Here is a 22,564-nt window from a genome sequence, read left to right on the forward strand (position 1 = left end):
CCTGTTGTAGACTGGTACACACAAAATTATGTCTTATAGTTTGACTGGCATTGTGAATGAAATCCGGAATCATAAAATATAAAGATAGAGAGCCAAGATCTGAGAGAACACTTTTAAAAACTTTATTGAAATTTTGTAGCAAACTTGATGAGTTTATACTCAATTACACTACAAGACAATAAAATTCACAAGCAAAGCATGCAACAAATAAAGAGCAATGACACCCACGAACTTCCCCTTTGATCCTGCCAAATACAATCCTCAGAATAAATTTCAAAAGAAACAAAATTCGAAAGAAAAAGAATGTGAAGGAAATAACTCTATCCAAGACCTGACACAGGCTGAAGACTAGTCATCGGACAGAAACGAAAAGTCAAAGCAATCTTACTTTCTCAACTGTGATGCAGAGGTTTGGCCTCTCAATTAGTCATGAATGTACACGAAGAAAACCCACATCCACCCACCCACGTCCTCAAACAAGATGCACAACTGTCCAGATCGCACAATGTTGGTTCAACATGTTGGAGATAAGTAACATCGGGGACCAAATTTATTGGTGACAAAGTGAAGGTCTGGTCACACTTACTAATGAGTGAGTGAAACTCTGACCACAGCTACCAAGGACAGAGCGAAGGAGGGAACATATTTACTGGTGACAATGGGCAGGAACTGGCGTTGAACGATGAGCCAGTCACTAAGACTACATCACGACAAAAGCAGACTATCCTGAATCCAGGCTTACAAACCTCGCTATAAATTGGCTTCCAGAATAAAGCCTGGATCACATCAGCTGACAACAGAGTAAAGCTGGGATCACATTAACCGGTGAAAAAGAAGGCTGGCTCACATCTACTGAAGACAAAAATCGGAATGCCTAATGCTTAATAACGAAGAAACTATGTTATAGTGCACGGCATTGGAACTCAGATGACTACATTCCAGACTTTGGATGTCTGACAGGACCAGCCAACAACAAATGTTCACAACAAAATTGTCACAACTAGTGCGTGCGAGCAAGAAGTAAAAATGTAGCTGCCACAGCGATGGGTATACATGGACTAAAATGATTTGTAAAGTGAACATTTCTTAATTCTCAGAGTGATATACTTTGAAAACTTTAAAATCAGAAACTGAATAATTATCCGACGCTACATCAGCGCATGACAAATTTTGTCGGATGTGGTTAAAGCCCGACAAAAGTAGAATGACAATATGTCACAGGGATGAGTTTCTGGGTACACAACCACTTGATGTAATTCATTGAAAACACACGCATTTGATTACACAACCAATGAGATTAAGTATATAGATAAACATTGAATACATGATCAAAGGGGTTGATTAAATATAAAGATACGTATGTGAATACACAACCAATAGAGTTATTTGAGTGAAAAAACCGGGATTGAGTGTAGATGCTGTGAAAAGGACATAATGAATATATGTCAGCTGCTGAGCAATACAATACACCAATAAAAAAAGTCACGTGGTCAGGATCTGCTCAGCAAAAAAAAAAAAAAAAAAAAATATTAAAACATTACTTTCTTCACAATTCATCAGGAATAATGAAGAATGAGCGTCTTCCAATTTATAATAATAATTGTTTTTTATTTTTTATTTTATTTGTCTTTAATTTTGTTTTTTTTTCTTTTCTGGCCAAGATGCCCAATTCAAATTTCGGTCCACAACATCCTGACCAAGTGCGTGACATACGCATCGTGTAACGTGACACCATACAACAGCTGCTTGACAATCCTCGCAGAAATAGTATTTCTGATACAGGTGTGTGCGTGTGTACGCGCGCGAGTGTGAGTGTGAGAGTGAGGTCAAACCATTACATCTTCTCTCTCCATACGTCGCTGATGTACGACTATGTTCAAGAAAAACAAGTAAATTAGTCTGAATGATTTGGGGCTGCTTAACGGTTTTATTTTCCGCCCACTTTACGGGAATTAAACGACAGGAGTTAGATTACGCGACATCAAACCCTCTGTACTGTTGTTTACTGTCTTGCTGTCATTCTCTTGCCCAGGTAACCCAGGCAACACATGCTTTACCTACTTTGGCTTATCGGCCATGTGTTCAGACGGCGTAGTCACGTCAACGAGACTGTCACACGTCACCTTGTTTTAATAAATCCTAGGTCCAGGTGAAAAACACGCTGCAAACCTCTAGCTGGGTGGTTATTTGAGCAAAGTGTTGTTTACCTACCCCATAGAAAGTGATGACAAAAATGTTCATGAATTATACGAGTGTGAAAATCTGCGAGGATTGTCATCCGGTCTAGGTACAAGCTTAGAAACTGATCATACTTTTAAACATCCTTTTAACTGTTATTAAAAGGAAATTACAAGACATTGAATTCAGAAAAACAAACATCTTTGTTAATCGCAGGGAGACGCAACAGAAATACCAAAAACCAACTTAACGCCATTGACAATTAATGAGGGAAAGTTAACATCATTTCGCTTGATGTGAGAAGTTAGTGTGAAATGGATGGACAGATGGCTGACTAAAGGGGATAACATTACTCTGAGATCAGAGCCAAAATCAGAAAAAACGCGGGGAAAATGTTTTGAGAGTCAGTTTCCTTGCTTGCACCGGCCTTACAGAGTGTGAGAAGTTAGTCTCACGCTGCTGGCAGCTCATCGCAGGGTCAAGGACCTGCCCTAGGTCAGCAGGGGGTCAAGGACCTGCCCTAGGTCAGCAGGGGGTCAAGGACCTGCCTAGGTCAGCAGGCCCTCGTCGTCTGCAGCCTGCAGGTGCACGAAGCTTTTGGAACCGTCGGCACGTTCCAAGAACGCCTGCAACTGCTTGGCGCGGTGTCTGTACCTGAAGATGAGGAAGGCTGCTCCTACAGCCAACACCAACGACAGGACCAGTCCAGCGATCATCAGAGGATGCTCCCACGGCTCTGTCATGGAAAATAAAATGTAAATTTGAACTGCCCTCTATTACTTAAACACTTTAAGTGCTTGTTAAGTGCCATTAAATGGTTGACCAGTTTCGTCAAAGCTGTGTTTAAGGTCACAGAAAAGCAATATTTGGTTTTGAGGGGTTGTTCACAGCTTCGGTGAACATGCTAAGTTTAAATTTGTTTGCCAATACATTTGCCAACACTGGGTGTAAAGAACATGTCTCAGAATGTTATTTAATAATTAGTACAGAGTTATGTTTGTAAGGAGCAGAAATACTTCCCATTCTTCATCGTAACAGTCTCATAGTCAGAATTTTACCAGGGTATCCTCTACAAATGCCGAGCTGCAGACTATATTACAATATTACTCTATTACGCTATTACTATATTACTAATTTACTATATTACTATATTACTATATATTTAGAGTTTTACATTTGCCCCTAAATAATTCTTAAAGTTAATGAGAACTAAATTCTGAACCTTCAAAGTACCCGGACTAATACTACTTACTGTCCTTATTCTCGCATTTGGCGCCATCAAAACCACATTGTGGTTCATGATTTGGTTTTCCGTTAATCCAGGCGATAGTTTTATCTCCGGGGGAGTAATTAGCTGATCCATTGTAAGAGCTGACATTGAAGTTGCCCACCGGCCACATCCACGGGAGCAGTTTTCCACTTCTGTCCGAAGCCACGCTCATCAAGGCGTACGTACCCTCACTCTCACCGCGGTCGTTAATGTAGACATTAAAACCTTGAATACCTGCAGACAGAGGCATCAGACTTATTACATATACATATTAAGCTTTCCAAGTAGACCACATCCGGGCTTGGCATGTAGTAGTACTAGGTCGAAAGTTCAGCTAAAGTCATAGACACTAACATCACAAGAGAGAATGACGTAAACCGGTATTGACGCATGGAAGGGTGACGTATAACATGGAAGCGGGATCAAAATAAATGACGTATCAGTAAGCTTTAATAAGTGTCATTACTGATTGACGTCATTCTCTCTTGTGATGTCACTTTCTATGACCTCAGCTGAACTCTGAACTCTGGCCTAGTACTGCTACAACTAAAGCAGAAGCGAATAAAAATTGGTTGGAAGGAGATGCTGTCTTATATATGTTAAAGATTATTAAAAAGAAAGTCATCGCTGTCTTTGCAAAACTTTTCCTCTGTAAAATGTGCGGTTTCTGACGTCATGGTCCAAGATGCAAAGCCACAGGAAGTGACCCCGCTTTTCAAGACCTTTTATCAGTGTCTGAACAAGACTCACCACGACCACAGCACAATGGATGCCAGACACAGGACAAAAGAAAAACGGCCTCTTATCTCGCCCCAAGCACCGCTCCTCCCCGCCTCCTTCAAACAAACCCCATATTTTACGGTGTGTGGCGATTCTCCTAATAAGGACGGCCTTTCCCTCGCAAGGTTTATGGGCAAACTTGCAGAATGCCATTAGTCTGTCTGATGTTTACACTTCTTGCAGCGGCTTTTTGTAATGGCGATCTCACAGACTTGACCACAGTCAAACAAAATAGGGTCGTCAAAGTCGACAACTTAGTCCCCACCGTCTGCAGCAAAGATTTAAATCTGTAATTTCGGTAGAAAGAAATCCTCCCCTCACTAGCCCAAACAAATGGCACTTAAAGCTTTATGCTACATTCTACTATTCTAGGGCTGTTTGCAGACTTGTCCGCCGCTAACGTCTGTTTTGCTGACCTCCTTGACCTTTTCTTCACATCATAATTTATACTCTTGTTTTTTTCTCTTGTTATTGTCAGCGAACCTTGCAAAGCCTCATTGATTCCCCAAATCTTCCGCAATGCATATTGTTGTCCAGCAGACAGAATTAGTCTACTATAGAGGACTTCCTCGTTATTTTTTCTTTCATAAAGAAGTCAAATAAAAAATATGATGGGTGAGAGAGGTAAATTTGTAACATCCTTTAATAGTAGCTTTGAATGGCGTTTGAGATGATCATGCGATATGATATCATGTCTATGACGTAGTGACAATATCTATGTTGTTGATAAAATTGTCAATGGCATTGTTGAAAATTGCGTTTCTGGTTTTAAGGGATGGGTTCATGTCAATAAATTTGCCGATGACATCGTCCAGAAATGTTCTAGAGTGTTGTTCAGAAAATTTTACTTTTGACAGTGAAACGATTACAGCAGGAGACTAGGAAAAGACTGAAGTAATGTAATAATTCCTGTGAAATAGAAGAAATGCAGTAAAAGAGTCGACAAAAGTACAAAGGGGTAAAATGTTATGACGACAAGGCAGACATAAGAAAACAGCCGGAACTGTCTCACTGCGCCTTCATCGGAGCCTCTCGTTTGCAACAGATAGGACAGCGAAATGTGGTGATTGAATACTAATACTACTAATAATAATAAAATGGGAAATTTTGTAAATCACATACTCACACTCTTAGCTCTTAAAAAACAAGAACGAAACATGAAAGGAAAGGAAAGGGACAGGAAAACAAACAAAGAACACATGAACTATAAAATAATAAACAACGTACTAAACGAAGAATAAAATCAAGTACAAAAAACACAAAGAGGAACCAAATAACAAGAACAAGAGCTGAGAGTAACATGATATTACAAAAGGAAGTGTGTGAAGGACTAGCATTATGGGAAAGGTTGTGAGGAGTAATATTTAGGGAAGAGGTCCATTTTCAGTGCACATTTAAAGGATTCAATAGTGAGGTAGGTGGCAGGTAGGTAAAGGCAGAGAGTTCCATTGTTTCGATGTACAAAAACTAAAAATCCAGTGTTCATATGTTGTTCTGGTGACAGGAAGAGTAATAAGACAATCATCAGACGAGGAGCTTATTTCAGTCTCCTCGCATTTCCATGTTCTTTAAGAAATGGTCGTCCTAAGCCAGATGAAGAACCGCATTTAAATTGTTCTTCAAGTGACTAAAGATGCTTATTGGACAAATATGAACAAACGTTTGACAATGTTTTAACATAACCATCATGAAAATAGTATTTGAACATAAAAAAATGTCCATAGTTCAAATAGTCAACAACACGTGACCAAGAAGGCATTAGACAATAGCAATAGTGCTTTTGAAAAAAAACTTAAAGGACAACCCGAGCGGAACATTTTTTTTTTGAATTAATAATTCCCAAACTTTTTTTGCACTGTTTAAGTGACTGGATAACAATAGGTTTTAGAATGTTGTGAGCAAATTCTTGCGTATGGTGTGGGTACGAAGTTCGCATAGTATTTACAGATCTAATAGCAAAGTTAATCCAATGCATTTGTTGCCATTGTTATTTCCTAAATGAGTACAAACTCCATCTGTGTCGAAGATAACATTCAGCAGTAGTACATTGTGTCCTGGTTTGTTTTCGTTTACCGAGTATTGCATCCTTTGTCTTCGAATTAAGTTCATGCAGACAACGCTATTTATAGAAATAATTTCCTTTTGTCACTTCCTGTTTATCCACAAATTCAAGGTCTGATTAAAAGAAAAACGTTCAATACAATATTTCTCGTGCCTTTTCGTTAAAAAAAAATACCACCGGAATATATTTTTGTGATATTTTATGCTCTATTTCCATCGAGTTTTCACTGAGCGCTCGTGTTGTCCTTTAAGAAGAAGCGGAAGTAGGCATCTTACTTTTTCTGTAGGTGCTCCGCAAAGTGTTCACTACGTTTTGTCCGTTATATGGATCCTGGCCTAATTTAATCAGCTGGCGAACGGCTTCCCCATAATGCATCACGGCGTCGTAGATATAGAAAGCTTCTTGGCGCAGTTTCGGCTGCAACACAACATCGCTCATGTCGTTAAATAAACAGTTTAAACTTCAAATTCAAAGTTAGTCGTGCTCTAGATTAAAGTCCAAGTGGTATAAAAGAAAAATTAGAGGAACGCGATGCAAATTTCACTTAAGACCAATGAAACCCGCTTTTACTGGAACTTTCAATTTTTAACCAAGAAACCGTTTGTACAATGGTCACTGTATTCTAGTACATACCCACGCACAGACGCATGCATTTGAGAGACAGAAACTTGTGCTTAAGGTCGATGGATAAAAGAAGAAATAACACTTTGTTAAAGATGCTCACAGGGATGGCAAGCAAAACGTTTTCTAAACAAAAAGCGGTTTATTATATTGACGACATCTCCATGCTTACGAAGTACATACAACAGCAGAAATGATCCCCTTGGTCAAGTTGATAGGATCCTGGTAGTTATACTCGTACACCAATTTGGCGAAGTCCTTCTGCTCAGTTGTCGGCTGCAGACTCCGTAATAGCAGCACGTTTCTGAACACCTCCAGGTCATTGGAGGTCACATTACGATTGGTCTCGTCAATACCTACAAAGGGCACGAACGACAGTACAAAGGTCAACAGGACCGGTTTCAATAGCACATACTTTACAAATGCAAACAGGACTAAAGACATTCAAGATTGTTGTTTGGACTAGCTGAAACTAATGAAGGTTTCCTTCCTACCATCTTTTGTCCAAAGGCGACAAAGAGACCAGCGCCAAACCGTTGCGAGCCACAGATAGGAAAGGGTTGACTGATGTACTGTGTGCGTAGTTACGATTGTTGCTCTCAAATGTCATTATTTATATCAATAATATATAATGTTGACGGTTTTGATTATTCATATTATTCTTAAAGAACACTTAATAAAGCAGTTCCTGACTGAGTAGCGACTCAACGTGCTCCATAATACAACAAAGGCATCAAGTGGAACTTGAGGAGATAACATTCTTGTTGCATGTCCTAACAATAAAAGCTTAAATTAGGACAACGGAAGCTCAAATTTGTCCATTCATCCTTGTGCTGCTTTTCCACAGTTCAGTGATTCAGACATCGTGGCGACATCATAATTTATGTCTACATTCAGCAGACTATTTACCCCAAGCACAAAGTAGAAAAACGTTAATTTATAAAGTACAATTTGTATATAGTTCCCATATCAAAACCAGACAAACAATACCGGTGGTCAAAGCCATTTGCAAACGCAAACCTTGGCTTAAAAAAATTCTAGTTCCTAAAGACAAGAATATGCTGTGCAAGAATTTAAATAAAATTAATTAATGTTTCAGAAAATTGCCCTTCGCGTAATCATTTTATATCCTCAATCTCCTTCTTCCTAGCTGTTAGCTATTAGGGAGAAAGAAAAAAAAAAGACAATCGTAACACCAAAGCGTTTGAAGAAAAACTCACGGAGGAAGCTGGTCTTGTTATTACGTTGTTGCTTCGTGTCGTCCAATGCCACGACAACATACTCTCCTCTCGCGGACCCTGTCCTGTCATGTAGCGCGCGCACAAAGTCCACCAGTGCATTATAGTCTCCCAGAAAAACATAGACTGGACAGAGACAATCACATCAGGTATGATTAGGATACTGGACAGAGACAATCACATCAGGTATGATTAGAATACTGGACAGAGACAATCACATCAGGTATGATTAGGATGCTGGACAGAGACAATCACGTCAGATATGATTAGGATACTGGACAGAGACAATCACATCAAGTATGATTAGGATGCTGGACAGAGACAATCACGTCAGATATGATTAGGATACTGGACAGAGACAATCACATCAGGTATGATTAGGATGCTGGACAGAGACAATCACGTCAGATATGATTAGGATACTGGACAGAGACAATCAGACTTCAGTTACAAGATCAGTAGAAAGCTGGTTTTGGATAATTTTGAGGATTAAAAGTGTGAAAGTATTTATGGCCTGTGTTTTCGTTATTCTAGAATGATGTAGTGATGTCATTAAATACTTCAGTGTAGACCATAATATTGAGAAGGACAGCATGTACACTTCCAGGAAAGTTGATCGACAGGATTGATTAGTTTATGTCTGTTATTTTATCTACCAGTAAAGCAGCATCTTTTATTCACGAGCCACACATCCACACAGGTTGTCCTGGTTACGCGTGTCAACACACACCAGCTTAGAACAAACAAAATCACAGTAAAGTTTACAAGAATATTTCAAGTGTGTAGCAGGGACGTAAAGTTTCATACGTGTAACCCGGGTACATTTTTGGACAAAGAAAATAGCTTTTAATTTTGGATAATGGATGAAGAATTTCTGTTCCACGTGAAGTATTTATAGAAATGGTCTCAGAAGTTCAATGAAACATGTGATAAGGGCAAACTGCAGTCATCTGCAATATTACTCTAATACAACTTGTTTAAAAGTGGAGCAGGTATTCTTTGCAGATCTACACTACCATCGCGTGCCGCACGCTGCCTTTAGAAGCGCGGTGAGAGGGGGTACCCGGATGTTGGTCCTCTGTGATAGAACGTGAACACTTTTACGTCATTGCGCTTTTACGTAATTGTCGCGTGCAGTGACGAATGGTTTTAAGCTGGGCAGCAGACGACAGAGCGGAAGGCGCCTGGGAAGGTTTCGCTGCGGAAGGAAGAGAAGAGCTTTGGCGCTTAGGATAATGGTCTGCCTAGGGCTGAGCTCGCTGCAGACCCTGGCTCAGGGCGTGGGACAGACCCTAGCAATCAGCGTCTTTGTCTGAGTTTTCTGTGTACCACAGCATCAACACACAGCACGAGCAGTCGGGTAAGTAGTTGGGGTCACTCCTGCCGCCATGTTAACCCTAGGCCAATGGCTACCTGACCTGTGTGCTGGTGTGCGATTGAACGTGAAACGCCAAGGAAGACTTTTGTGTGTGTGTGTGCTCAAGGGGAGGGGGAGATTTAGATGATGAGGTTTGTTATTCACAATGAGAGGGGGGATATTCGAAAGGGAGGCACGGTGGGTCAGCTAAACAGCAACGCAGGAGATGAGGTTTTGCTTCCGGCCATTGAACTCTAATGTGCATCGTTCTTCTGCAGACTCAAATCGCTTTTTAAGGTAGTCGGCCACATTTTTCGACCACCGATAAATATATACTTTGTATTCTACCCATGTGTGTGTTTGTCGGTGCGATGAGGAGTAATTTGGTTTGTCACTAGCATCGGGAGTTTGAGTGCCGTGAGCATAACATACAAACTGTACGAAAATACGTTCGTTCATCTTCAACATAACCATCAACATAACCATCACACAAAGGTTTTAAAAAAAAATTGGTAAAAGTACCAACCACGTGTCTTTCTTGTGGAATTATTGATGATATCAGGATAAGGATTGTGACTAGAGGTTTTAGAAGAATGGTAAGCGTCGTTCAGAGGCTCGCGGTTAATGCCGTTTAGGGTTAACCCATGACTGGTAGCCAAGGAATTGAGGATGTTAGTTGTGTCCGCCCATACGTTGGTCACTCCTTCGGCCCCACCAACGAGCCAGAAGGACTTCCAGCCAAAACCTTGAAGCACGGAGACGATGAACTTCGAAACATAAATTCCAGAAGGTTCCTCGTTGATGATCAAGTAGTCGCTCATGTTGCGCGTTAGACTGTGCATCTCGTTACAGTCCTGTTGGGAAAAAAGCCAAGAAGATGAAGATTTGTGCAAAGTTGTGGGAAGCTTTTAGCTAAAGTCATAAGGTCAGACCAATATTGATGCTGGACAAGGTATGTCTAGTAGTATAGTGTTGATTTTCACCTTAATGCTGTAGTGAAAAGAGTTGCAAAACCTATAGTTACAAATCATGCCAAATAAATAATAAGCATAATTGATGACTACATTGACATGCGTTGAGAATATCATTATACAAAATACATAGAATGTAATACTAATAATACTAGTATACTACTTATAAAATTTCAATGCTTGTGTTGAAAACAACTTGAGCAAACATGTTTCAACGCACACTTCATGTACTCCCGGCATGCAACACTCACGTAGGACATGTAAGGAATGTCGAAGGAGGTGGCCAGGACAGCGGCGTTACTACAGAAGTCAGGTGGTCCTATGAAGACAGACACGTTGTTCTTGTCGCAGTGGGTGTCCACCATGGCGCGCATCGCCATCGTGTCCATGTTCATAGTATCTTTGAAGACGTAGTCGAAATGTAGCCTGATGTTGTCGTCGCTCTGGTTGGCGTTCAGATGCTCCAGGGCCAGGAAGAAGGCGCCACCTGTCAGCTTCCCGTGGCCCTTGTTGCTCGTGGCCGTTAAGAAAGCCAGCGTGAAGTTGGCGGTGAGTTGTGCCGAAGGATTTTGCTGATTCCAGACTTGCATGGACCGTCCATACAAAAATTACTGGAATACTCACATCTTGAATCGAGGCATTGTTCTGTTGAGTGATAACCAGGACAGCGAGAAATCAATGAATTAGTAATCTAACGTCTCTGAAGATGAAACAAAGGTTTTCTCCAGTGGGTGATGTTGGATGGATCCCTCTACCTACTCAACTCGGTTAAAAGGTTTAGTATCACATGGTATTTTTTAAACAGAACTAGTTTCCATTTCCAACTACCTTTTCATTTTCCTCCTTATTTCACTTTTGGTTTCTGTCTCGTCTTAACTGGCAAGAGAAAATGTCCCTTTGCACTTCTTCTTTCAGCTTTCTGATGATTTTTAAAACGACTTTCTGGAGAAAAATCGGAACTCCTCTTTTTCGATAGTTCACTTTTTCCAACATTATTTAGTTCCCAAAATACAGCTGAAACAGCATAAAATAAATGTAAAATGTTATTAATAGCTCAAGTGTGGTATCGAAGTTTTAACAACCACGATCTTCCCAAGATCCTCTCAGTTGTCCTGCCTCTTTCCGATGTTGGCGAAACATAGTCCTGAACAGTTTACTCACTCCTGAGCAACGTCACGAGCCTGAAACAGTGAGACACAACTTCAAGTAAACGCATAAGAATAAGTATAAAAGGCCTCAAAGAGAGCAGAATGACGAAACACTGACAAACAATTAATTCTCAGTTCTTTCAATCACAATCACTCATGTCGGAGATCACTCATCTTCCCTTTCCTCACACGTGCATTCACCAAGTGTGTATTGTGGGTGACTGAGCGCCTGGCGGCCACACGGACATACGTCACAGGCTGACAGGACAGGAACTGTGACGTTCTTAAGCTTCTCTGTCTGTCACAAATGCGCGGTGCTGGGCTCGCCGTGGGGACGACAACCGACAAAAAACAAAAACAAAACAAAGAAACAAACCGGACAAGGAGAGAGGGAAGGAAGAGTTTTCTCACTGAACGCCGCGATTCACGTCCATGTGGGAGGTGACACGTGCATTTCCTTTAAGAGATCTGCATTCTCTGGTAAACAATGTGTCAGATGTTCATGTTTCGTCAGATCACTAGTGAATAATACACATTTCACACATTTGTGCTAATTTTTGCTGTTTTTGTCGCTTGTTTATTACTTTACTAGGTAGATAACCACTCACTTTCTTTTAGATGCCGTACTTGAGCTTGCAGTAAAATTAAAATAATAGAAGTCTCGTGTTGTTGTGTGGGAACAGAGATATCTTAGAGTCAGTATTTTTGCGAATGCAGTGGCCGTCTTCTCCCTCTCTCTGTCATACCTCCCCCTTCGATCATAAGAGTCGGGTACCATTCTAAAGCTGGGCCATCTACGGGAAGTACCTTGTGCCTCAAGGAATTCAAACCAGCAAGTTCGCCCATTCGGCTTCTGATGCCTGTGCTCTAACCACCAGGTTACCGTTTCCCTAAAAAAATTATATCCCAATGAAAAACTCTCGAGAAACAGAAGAGGATCACTAACAGTCGGATCCATCGACCATGTCTCGAGAAACAAGACTCGAGGCCAAGAGAGAGAGAGGTCAGTGAGGGCCTGAGAGTCGCATTCTAATGACTCCAGACACGCGCCCTTGTTTGTTCGTTTGATAACACTCAGTCCCTCTGGGATTCCTTCGACGAAACTGTCCATTTCCGGTTCTCCTTGTATTCCTTTTCCACTGGGTCTAAACGTGCAAATACCAGTCCACCACCACCAGTTCCACTACCATAATGTCTTGTCCCTCTTCTCCCCATGCTGCTATAAATAGCACCATTGCAGTTACGTCTGCTTATTTGATGGGCGGTGTGTACACGTGTGGGCTGTCATTAACTACATTTCACTTCAGTGTATAAGGATTGCACAACAAACAGTGTGCCGAGTCCTTAAAAAGGAAAGAGCTGCCTAAAACACACACCCTGCGACCTATCTGGAACTCCAATTAGGCTTTATCTACACACCAAGATCTGCATCTCTAACACAAATGTAAAGTCAGTCCCTCTATATGGATCTTAGACATGGTGTGTGATAAACACCATCACCAACAAGATTCAGACATTCCTCTACAGACGTCTGCGCCACATTCTCAACATCAGATGGTCCGAGAAGATCTCCAATACAGACCTGTGGGAGAGAATCGACCAAAACCCTGGCAGCCAAGACATCAAGCAGAAGTGGGGCTGAATTTGTCACACCTTGAAAAAGCCGGATAACAATTTAACAAGACAAACTCTGGGCTGGAACCCATAGGAACGGCGCAAGGTTGGGAAACCCAAACAGACATGGAGGAGATCGGTCCACTGAGAGGCGGAGACAGCTGGCAGGACATGGTCCACCTGGAAGACGCCCAGACCCGGATCCGACGCAGGGTGTAGATGCGCCCCTGTGTTTCACTGAGGGTGAAAAAGAAAAAAAAACAGCTAAAAAAATTCCGATGTTTGAGTCTGGGTTATGCCCCTGAAATTACTTTTATCTTAACACCACAGCAGAATCCTGGTTTTACTTTCTTGCCTGACAAATAACTCGTGGTAAACAGAATCTTATCGCACCTTTCCGGATGCAAAAACTAAAGGAACTAGAAGCCAGATGATATTAATAACACCACAGAGAGAGAGAGAGAGAAATGAAGTGAAGAAAGATGGACTGTTTATAGAGCGGGTTTAAAGACAACTGCTCTGTCAGACATGGCGAAGATCCTCAGCAAAAGGAAGACACTCGTAAGACTCTAGAATGTGAATGGCGAGACTGCCCCTCATCTTTCTCTCTCCCCCTGGCTTCTTCTGTCTTTGATAAATGGCTCTGGACTTTTGTGTCCTCCCTTGAGTTCTCTTCGTAAGATCGTTCTAAATTGTTTTTCCCGTTGGAGCGCTGCTACATATTTCAACCTGCTTTCAGCACTTTCCTATTGAAACTAAATACATAGAAACCGACTACCTGCCTCCCTCCATACTTGTCACCACGAGTTAGGCCTCCACACCCACTCTCATCATCCACCTTCCTCTGTTTCCTGCTCGGTTAAAAGCCAGAAGTCACACATGTTCTGTTGCTACGAAGTAATTCGGCCACAGCTGTGATGTGTTTGATAAACGCCCCTAGTTAATATTTCACATATTCGCCATTCCTCCTCATCTAACAATGGCGTCTCGCGCGGAGAAAGCCGCATGTGACGGAAAAACCCAATTTTCATTTCCTCCGCAACACGTACATCCGGGAGGGAGACAACTCCGTTCTTGTTCAAGCAGCCACGTGAGTGATTCGATGGCGTACATAATCACTGTGCTTTGCGGGCTCAGATCGGTGCAATTAGATGACAGTTGCACTCGTAGTATCAGTGAAAAATCTGTAGCCGTCATTTGGCGGTCTGAACGAAAGTGTCCGGAATTAATTTCGGTTGTTGACACAGATGATCGTAGAACTTTCCCTCGAGGTAAAAGATTAGAAATACTTATTTTTTTCACCAAAATAGGCTAACCAAGTCATTTTGTATAAAAATCAGTTATTTCAATAAAATACAATGTTAATTCCTTATAATGATTAATATCATAAATATAGTAGGGAATATTGTATCTCCATGCTTGCATTTTCATAACTGCTTCAGTGAATACTTGACGCTAACCTACCGACCTATGCTTACTTTATTCTATCGCTTTTCCTTCTCTCCTATCATTTCACAGTCACATCAAAGCTAGTTAGCCGAATATAAAAAAAAAAAAAAAAAAAAAAAACAAAAAAAAAAACAAAAACAACAACAAACAAATCAAAACAAAAACAAAAACAAACAACAAACAAAACAAAAACAACAAAAACAAAATAAAAAAATTAGCAAAGTATTCACATTTAGTCACATTACAAATAATTATGACAGTATAAACCATAAGCTGGTAAAACACGTTTATGTTTGTAGGTAAGTTTCTCACAATGAAGTCGATGATAAATTTGTTGCTTTTGTCTCCACTGAGTTGAAGTAAAGTAGGGAACGAACACCACTCATGTCGTGAAATGAGAACATTTCATGGACAGGGTCACTTTGAGGCGGATCAGAGAAGCCATCAGAAGAACAGTCTTCCGAGCATCGAGTGGGGGCCTGGAAGCTGGGAAAACTGTTCTTGGAGCTGCACTCAAGTGCTGAAGTCCTACAAGAATCCCACAGTTTGAAGAACCTGACAGAGGAAAGGAAGTAGGCAGGAAAAGATAAAGAAAATCGGAAGAAGAAAAAACGCTAAACTGCTAAATGCTAGGTAAAAAAAAAAAAGAATTAATTGTTTATTTTAGTTTATAATATTTGATTGCATATTGAAAGGTCGAAATGAAGTGTTTTAGCCAAATATTTCATAAAAGCAATCTTAAGAAACAAGGGAAAGCGTGACCAAATGTGTCTTGTTGCAATGTAGAACTTCAAGAACCTCTTCCGTCTTTAAAAAGGGAAAAAAAAACCGCACCTGTGCGAGCCCTGTGTTTGAAATCTCCTCTAAGCATCATATAATTAATGTCCTTGAACTATTCATCTTTCGTTTGCTAGCGCTTCATCACAGAGTTGTTTGTCCTTCCACTGGACTTGTGCCAGCGACGAAAAAGCTGATGAGTCTACAGACGTGACTAGCGCGAGGTTCCAAACCTGGGTGGCTATGTTTATCCACGTAAAGGATCGGTTAATCTGCGAACACAGAAACATTAGAAGGGAACGCCGCGAGCTGCACGTACAAAAAGTGAAAAAACCAACAAATCAAGACCCTGAGAGACCCATCTGACCTCCAGGTCAAAAACCTATTTCTCCTGAGCATTAACTCTGTGATTCACCCACTTCAGTGGGAGGCAAGTCTGGAAAATGAGTAATAAGTGGAGCTGAGTAAATGGAGGTCTTTTTCTTCCAGAAATCAAAGGAAAGATTGAAGAGAATTTTAGGAGCGTTGAAGGTTCTACCCGATTAGGTTACTCCTTCAGAGAAATCATTTCATCTACAAACAGGTCTGCAAAAAAGGAGATGAACATATCAGATTTGTCCTCGGCATCTTAGCATGGCAATTACTGCTCTCTGACACACAAAGGAAGGCATACACTCTACTTTATCTCTTATGCAACGAGCTGAAAGACTATACAGTAATCTACTCTTGTCTGCGCATGCGCGTGTGTGCAGTATGTTAGAGTGCGCGTGTCTATGCTTATTTTAAAGACACCCAGAGCAGGAACGCATTTAATAAGCTCCATTACGAACTTCTGCGAGAAACTCTACAAAGTCGAGAAATATTCGAGATTATTCCTTCAAGTCCTCACCATCAGGGTAGAGATGAAGACAGGAGAGAGGAAGGGGAGCAGAATGTAAGATCTTGTCGATGTTGACATTTCCAAGGCCACTCACTCTCGCTCCTGAGAAGCATCAGCGTCAGAGGGCGCTGTAGTGGTCCACCCCGAGTGTTTGTGGAGCAGAGATCAGAGCACCCTGGCACGTAGCCCACCCTGGATAGGTAGGCTCTGCGCTCTGACATCTGTTTCTCTTCTCTTCATCAGCGGTTATCGGAGATCGAAGAGCTCGGCTCTTCCGTTATTAAGGAAGGTGCGATGTGCGGAAAGAGGTTCCAGCCTGAACGAGAACGGTACGAACGGTACCGGTACGAACGGCGATGAGTCCCACTACCCTAGCAATGATCCACATCGTGCCTATGACCACATTGATTTCATCATTCCTCCACCACCATCCCTGATCGACCGGAATAAAGGGAGTGAGCTCTTCAGCAAGAGAGATAGAAAGGGCAAAAAATGTATGAGAGACACCTTCGAGGGCTGAAAGGAAACATCAAAGCCTACTTCCGCCAGATTCATTTATGAATACAAAATGCAAATACTTTCTTCCTGCGTTCTCTATTTCGTGGCTAAGTGTCTGTGCAACAGTATGTGTGTGTGTGTGGGTGTCAGTGAGAGATATGTACAGAAATGTGTGTGAAAATACATGTATATATATATATATATGAATATCACAATACCTCTTAGAGGGTGACAGATTAATACAGAATCTTAAATCTTGAGAACACTCACATGATTTCGAATTGTGTAACTCCTTTCTGTACTTAGAAATTTTCAGAGGTTATTTGAAACAAAGACGACCGTGTCTTGAGAAACGTGGTGCTGGTGGTGCCGCCGATGATGATGTGATGATGATGATGATGATGATGATGATGACTACAACCACACTTTACCAACGAAAACAGCAGAAACTAAATATTCCAGGAACTATTCCCCACAACATATTACTGCCTTTGAATTTGTTAATCTTCTCGGAGCGGAATGTAGCCACTCAGCAAATATTCATCAAGGGGAGACAATGTCATATGCTAGCGTCACGTGATATAATTTCACATTTTCCTACGCTTCCAGAAATAACCTGCGGTCGATCCTGGGCGAGACCGAACTAACCATCGAGTTATCGAAAACCAAAGCACGTAGACCAAAGGACCGAATGACTAAGAGATACTAAACGCTTAATGCGAGTGACTTCCCTTCACCACAGCCGTCGACATGATCCATCACCAGAAAAGCACGCAATATCAATAGAGTAGTCTCCCTCTCACGTGCTCTCGTTAACTTGCTCTACGCAGCCTTTCTCCTTTTGCTTGCTTTTCCCGCTTTCTTGATCAGATTACTGGATGATGCATCTTGCAAAGGTAATCAGACTTGTTCTGCCATCAACACGCACATTTTGTCATCGCCTGACGCGAGAAGCGATACCGGAGAGCTACTGGGACTTGAGGGAATAAAACTAAAACTGTGCCGATCTTACACAAGCTTTCAACGCACTTCCAGACTTGTTAACTGATAACACAACAGCAAGGCATGTGACTCCATTTCCACCTTCTCCCAGAGGGAAAAACTACATTTTACAGCTAGTGTCATGAACTGTAAACTCTGTCCAAATATTTTAATAAAAACGGTCTCTAATTCGAGTTTGCGCATGTCAAACCTTCAGAAAAGCTCGTGGGCTGGAGAAACTTTTTTCTCGGTGGTAGTATTTGCGTCGGCCACTGAACTATCTGGGCTTGGCTGCCTGTACTTGAAAATAAATAGGTATGTAGGTGGATAAATAGATAGATAGTGCATTATCATAGAGCTAAAATTAACAAGTGGTAAACAGACCCTTCCGTATCATTGATGGTCGTTAGGAAAACAGTTCACAATGACTTTTTCTGCGAAGATGGATCTTTACTATATATACAGTAAAGGGCAATTTTTGAGAGCAATGGCGAGCACATGGCCTTTTAAAGATTACTAGGTCGAAGTCTCGGCAGCGACTAGCACACAGTCGGGGGCGTGGGTATAGGGGTGGGGTAGGGTAGGGTTGGAGGATGCCACACTGAGGGAAATGTCTTGCTCAGAGGGTTCTCTCCCTTCAGCACGCGAGAGAGTAATAGAGGATGTAAATGCCGGTAGTTAGGTATTTATACCCTCGGGATAAAAATAGCGCACTTGGACGAGGGGCAGGACTAAGTCTGGTCGTCCAGTAGGCGTCTGCTGGGCCCCGCTGCATGAGGCTGACGCCGATACCTGCCGGCGTCGATGACAAAACTGCGGTCTGAAGCCGACTTGTGTGGCTAAAACCAGATTCACACGCAAGCAATGGAAAAGACATAATGAACTATAAAGAGGACAGTTTTGACACTAACTGCAAAAGTTTGTCCATCTTCATTTTTGTTTCGAACCTTTTTTTTAAACTATTAAAAGAGTTAAGCGTTGGTTGTAGGTTAAGTTTTAATGTGAAGATTGAGGGAAAGAGAGAGCATTTAGAACACCACTCTAAAGCTTTTTCAATAAAACTAAGTGAATCTGTTGTACAAATACGGTTAGTACTAAGTAAGGTTGGCACTCCCTCTCCACCTTAAAATGACAACCACTAGCGGGAGTAGGTTGGTGAAAACTGGATTAACTTTTCTGCTCTTTCAGTCCTATTATGTTTTTGGGGAAAGTGTTAAATGACATCCGAAGGCATCGTCTCAATTCGTTAGACTTCTGCTCTTAGACATTCGCATTTTAACACTCAAGTTTTTTTAACATGTGAGAAAGAAGGAATTAACAACCCCGACCCTTACCTGTCTTGCCTTGTATTAGACTAGAGCAGTGGACATTCCATGAGTAACATGGCAGAAAAGGAAATTAGGCAAAACATCTAATAAAGATGAGATATTCAAATCCCGATGTCACTGTCAGGACAAGCAGCTGGAGTCCTCCCTTCTTAAGGGATCGAACCCAGGCGATTCTTTACAACCTTGCAGGCCCTTCTCTCATAAGAGTGTCAGGGGTCGTGAAGTCAAACACAAAGACACGAGCATTTCCATGCAGGTCCACACATTCTTTGTCCCTTCCACCATCTCATCTCCCTCCTTACTCCTCCTCCTCAAGAAAATTACGGTAGCTTTTAAAGGAGGGAAACAAAACCCTTGGTTCTCTGTGTATCAACAGACACCGTGCTCCGAGTGCGGCAGGCTCGGGGTCACGTGACGCCTGGCCCGAGGAGTGGCGTCGTCTGTCCGGGGAATAGCTCTACCATCTGGGGCAAAATAAGTACCACTTCACCAGAGCAGTTTGCATCGCTGAGATTCGTCAGACAAATTACCAGGGGTCAGGGTCCTTTGAGCAGAGACTCGCAGACTGTCTTCCCTGCTGGACCTGACACTCGAGGTTTATTTTCATCTCGAGTCCAGCGCTGTGGGTTGTGGGCACGTGACAGACTGTGCATGATGTCTGGACATTTTTGTTCTGTATTGTTGTTTCCATTCATGCTAATGCATTTTTCTGTAGACCATAAATGGTGTTTTGTGTTTTTCTCAATGCTTCATCAATTGTACATGATCTTTGCCATTAACAAACTTTTGTTTCACTCTTTTTAATGTTACAGTCTGAGTAGAAAAAGTTGGCTAGAAAAAGTTTGTAATTTCGCCATCAGCTATGTGCAGAAAGTCAAATTGGAATAAAAGCGCGGGGACATAAAAGAACTTTTGGTCAAGTCTCTAAAATGTTTCAGAACGGTTCTCGGTTTTACTTCATTATGAAACAAAAAAATGTAAATCACAGTAAAAGCATATGGATGTTTCTGTCCTTAATCAAAGTAAGTAAAAAACAAAGATGTAAATTTCTGAATGGATAAAAAACGAAACAATTAAAAAAGTTTCATTCTCTATGAACAGGTCCAGTAATCTGCTTATGCGAGAAAAGAACCAGGTCGGAAACACTAATGATTTTCCAAAATGACAACCTCTTAGGGTAATGGATGAGGTTCTTTTGTGCTGAAATGCTTCATGAAAACCTGCCATTAATCAACAGACAGCCACTGAAAGAAAAATAGAGTGAGATATTGCGAAGAAAAAGACAAATGGGTTTGGAGAGGATGGGTAACGGAGAAGATGCCGTTGAACAGTCAGACAGACAGCGTGTGTGCACACATGCGCTTGTGACTGCGCGTGACAAACGTGGACTGTCACGAAGCAAACTATTTTAAGAAAAATGAGAAGAAGAAAAGACAAAAACCAATGCTTTAAGCTAGATAATCCAGATTAAAGTTTCCATGCTGTTTCCTGCTTCTAAACAGTATATCTCTGGCTCAGGGGTATCCGCTAACGAACACGGCCATGCTTCAACTGATGACGTTCGATCAGGGGACAGCACTCTCTGAATTCATTGTTGTTGGTTAGTGAACAGGAAGCCCTCGGCGCTTGGCACTTTGTGAACAGGAAAGAGAGAACGAAAAAGTTTTCTCGTTCTTATTACGAGTTCTATTCAACACACGCTCTAGCGCATTCATCAGTTCGGAGGATGAACGCCATGTAAAACTTTAGAACTTAGCGAAATGACCCAAACTTTGTGACTGAACTCTCTGGAAACTTGGCACAAAGGAATGATACTTTGCATGCGTACATACAATACATGATGCACACCTAACTACGAGCGCACATACACACACAGGGAGAGATTGATAGAGCTATCCAGGGAGTGTTAGATGGAAAATAAAATCCACACACATTGCACAACCAGAACAGTCCGTGTCAGACCCAAACTTAACATGTTCTACGTAAGAATGGAAGGGTTGTACTACCTAAAGGCGGGTACAAAGAGTTACAGAGAACATTCTTTTGCTCCATGTATTGACCATCCACGAGGCCAAGGGAAACTGTGGGCATCGCGAACACGCAGAAGGCCGATCGTCTTCTTCAACAGACGCGCAGAGCATCGGCATCTGCATCACGTCTTCTGTGACCTCGTTTTAGACTCGGCTACCCGCTACCCCGGGTAGGATGTATAGGACCAACGTGCCTGACTCCGAGTGGTGACTGTCTGCACGCCTGGGAAAACAGGTCGACGTGCTCACCCCTCCTTTGATTCCACAATGTTGTATTCATTTGTGGACACGTGTCTCTTCCATCACTCCGACACCGCAAGCACAGGTGGAGAGGATACGGACAGTGCAGGTATTCACGGGTCTTTGTACCTCATTACCTAGTTACCTCATGGCAGTCGTTCCTCATCCTCGGAGTCAGCATGAGACACGAGAGACAGACAGAAAGATTAGCCCTGTATCGCCATACACCACACAGCAACCCAAATATAATGGAGCACATTTTTTTAAAAATGGAATAAAGTTTATCGGAAGGTATTATTTCCACAAATCCAAGCTAATACACCTCACCTTTCATTTACTAAATACACGCCTACAAACATCTTCCTGTGTAGAAAGAGGTCAACATCACAGACATTGGGACTGTACATGGACGAGCGTCTGGGACCATAATTATGTTAATTAGTATTATCGGTCCCTAAATGTAAGGTGACACGTCTGACCTCTCGTAGTCCCATGACGATGTTTGTAGACATGCATCTTGAAAACAAGAAGGGGACGGAATTTTTCTTCCAGATGTTTTTGGAAATTTGATCCTTCACACATCCTTACCCAGTCATCACAACAACAAAAAATAAGTTTAATCGAGAGATGCCATAGCTCCAGATTTTTGCCCATGCGCAGTTTCTGTGAAAGAGGGATGCGCTGGGGAAAAAAGGGGCTCACACACGCAACACTTTGGGACCACAGCCATCTGTTTGGAGCCACACAGACCTAAAGAAGCGAGATTAATGTCGCTTCCATGGCCGCCTGCCGGTCAAAAACACGTGTGACGTGAGAGATTACCGTTTCCACCACACGAGAGTGCGCGAGAAATTTGGTTTTTTGCACAAGGAGGACTGGAAAACCTCGCGTGGTCATATTTTTCTTCCACTTGTTTGAAAACCGGGAAAGCTATTAGCGTTATTATTGGTGATTTTGAGAGATATTTCACATGTTAGGGGAAGATTCGTTCATGTACTGTCGCGTCAGGGGGAGGACTGGGGATTGTTTGGTGAGGGTGGGGTAAATGTAACTATTGGAGTTAGATACAGAAAGGGAGATGAATATTTTGATGAAAGATGCGCCTCTATAAAGCAATCAGACTAAAGTTATAGCTTGCACAT

At 41.8% G+C, this 22,564-nt stretch overlaps 1 protein-coding gene across 1 annotated transcript in view; it reads right to left on the bottom strand.

Annotated features, from left to right (window-relative positions):
- The window catches only part of LOC112561383 (guanylate cyclase 32E-like), a 73,203-nt gene that overhangs the window by 14,040 nt on the left and 36,599 nt on the right, over window positions 1-22,564 (bottom strand). The window contains exons 2-8 of the mRNA XM_025233857.1: window positions 10,729-11,658; window positions 10,033-10,360; window positions 8,132-8,275; window positions 7,095-7,267; window positions 6,566-6,707; window positions 3,431-3,682; window positions 2,833-2,914 (exon numbers count right to left, since the gene is read on the bottom strand). Coding sequence (XP_025089642.1) covers window positions 2,833-2,914; window positions 3,431-3,682; window positions 6,566-6,707; window positions 7,095-7,267; window positions 8,132-8,275; window positions 10,033-10,360; window positions 10,729-11,067 — 1,460 coding nt within the window. The 5' untranslated portion in view covers window positions 11,068-11,658. The remainder of the gene's footprint in view (window positions 1-2,832; window positions 2,915-3,430; window positions 3,683-6,565; window positions 6,708-7,094; window positions 7,268-8,131; window positions 8,276-10,032; window positions 10,361-10,728; window positions 11,659-22,564) is intronic.

This window comes from Pomacea canaliculata, linkage group LG1 (genome assembly GCF_003073045.1).
Source record: "Pomacea canaliculata isolate SZHN2017 linkage group LG1, ASM307304v1, whole genome shotgun sequence".
NCBI lineage: Eukaryota > Metazoa > Mollusca > Gastropoda > Architaenioglossa > Ampullariidae > Pomacea > Pomacea canaliculata.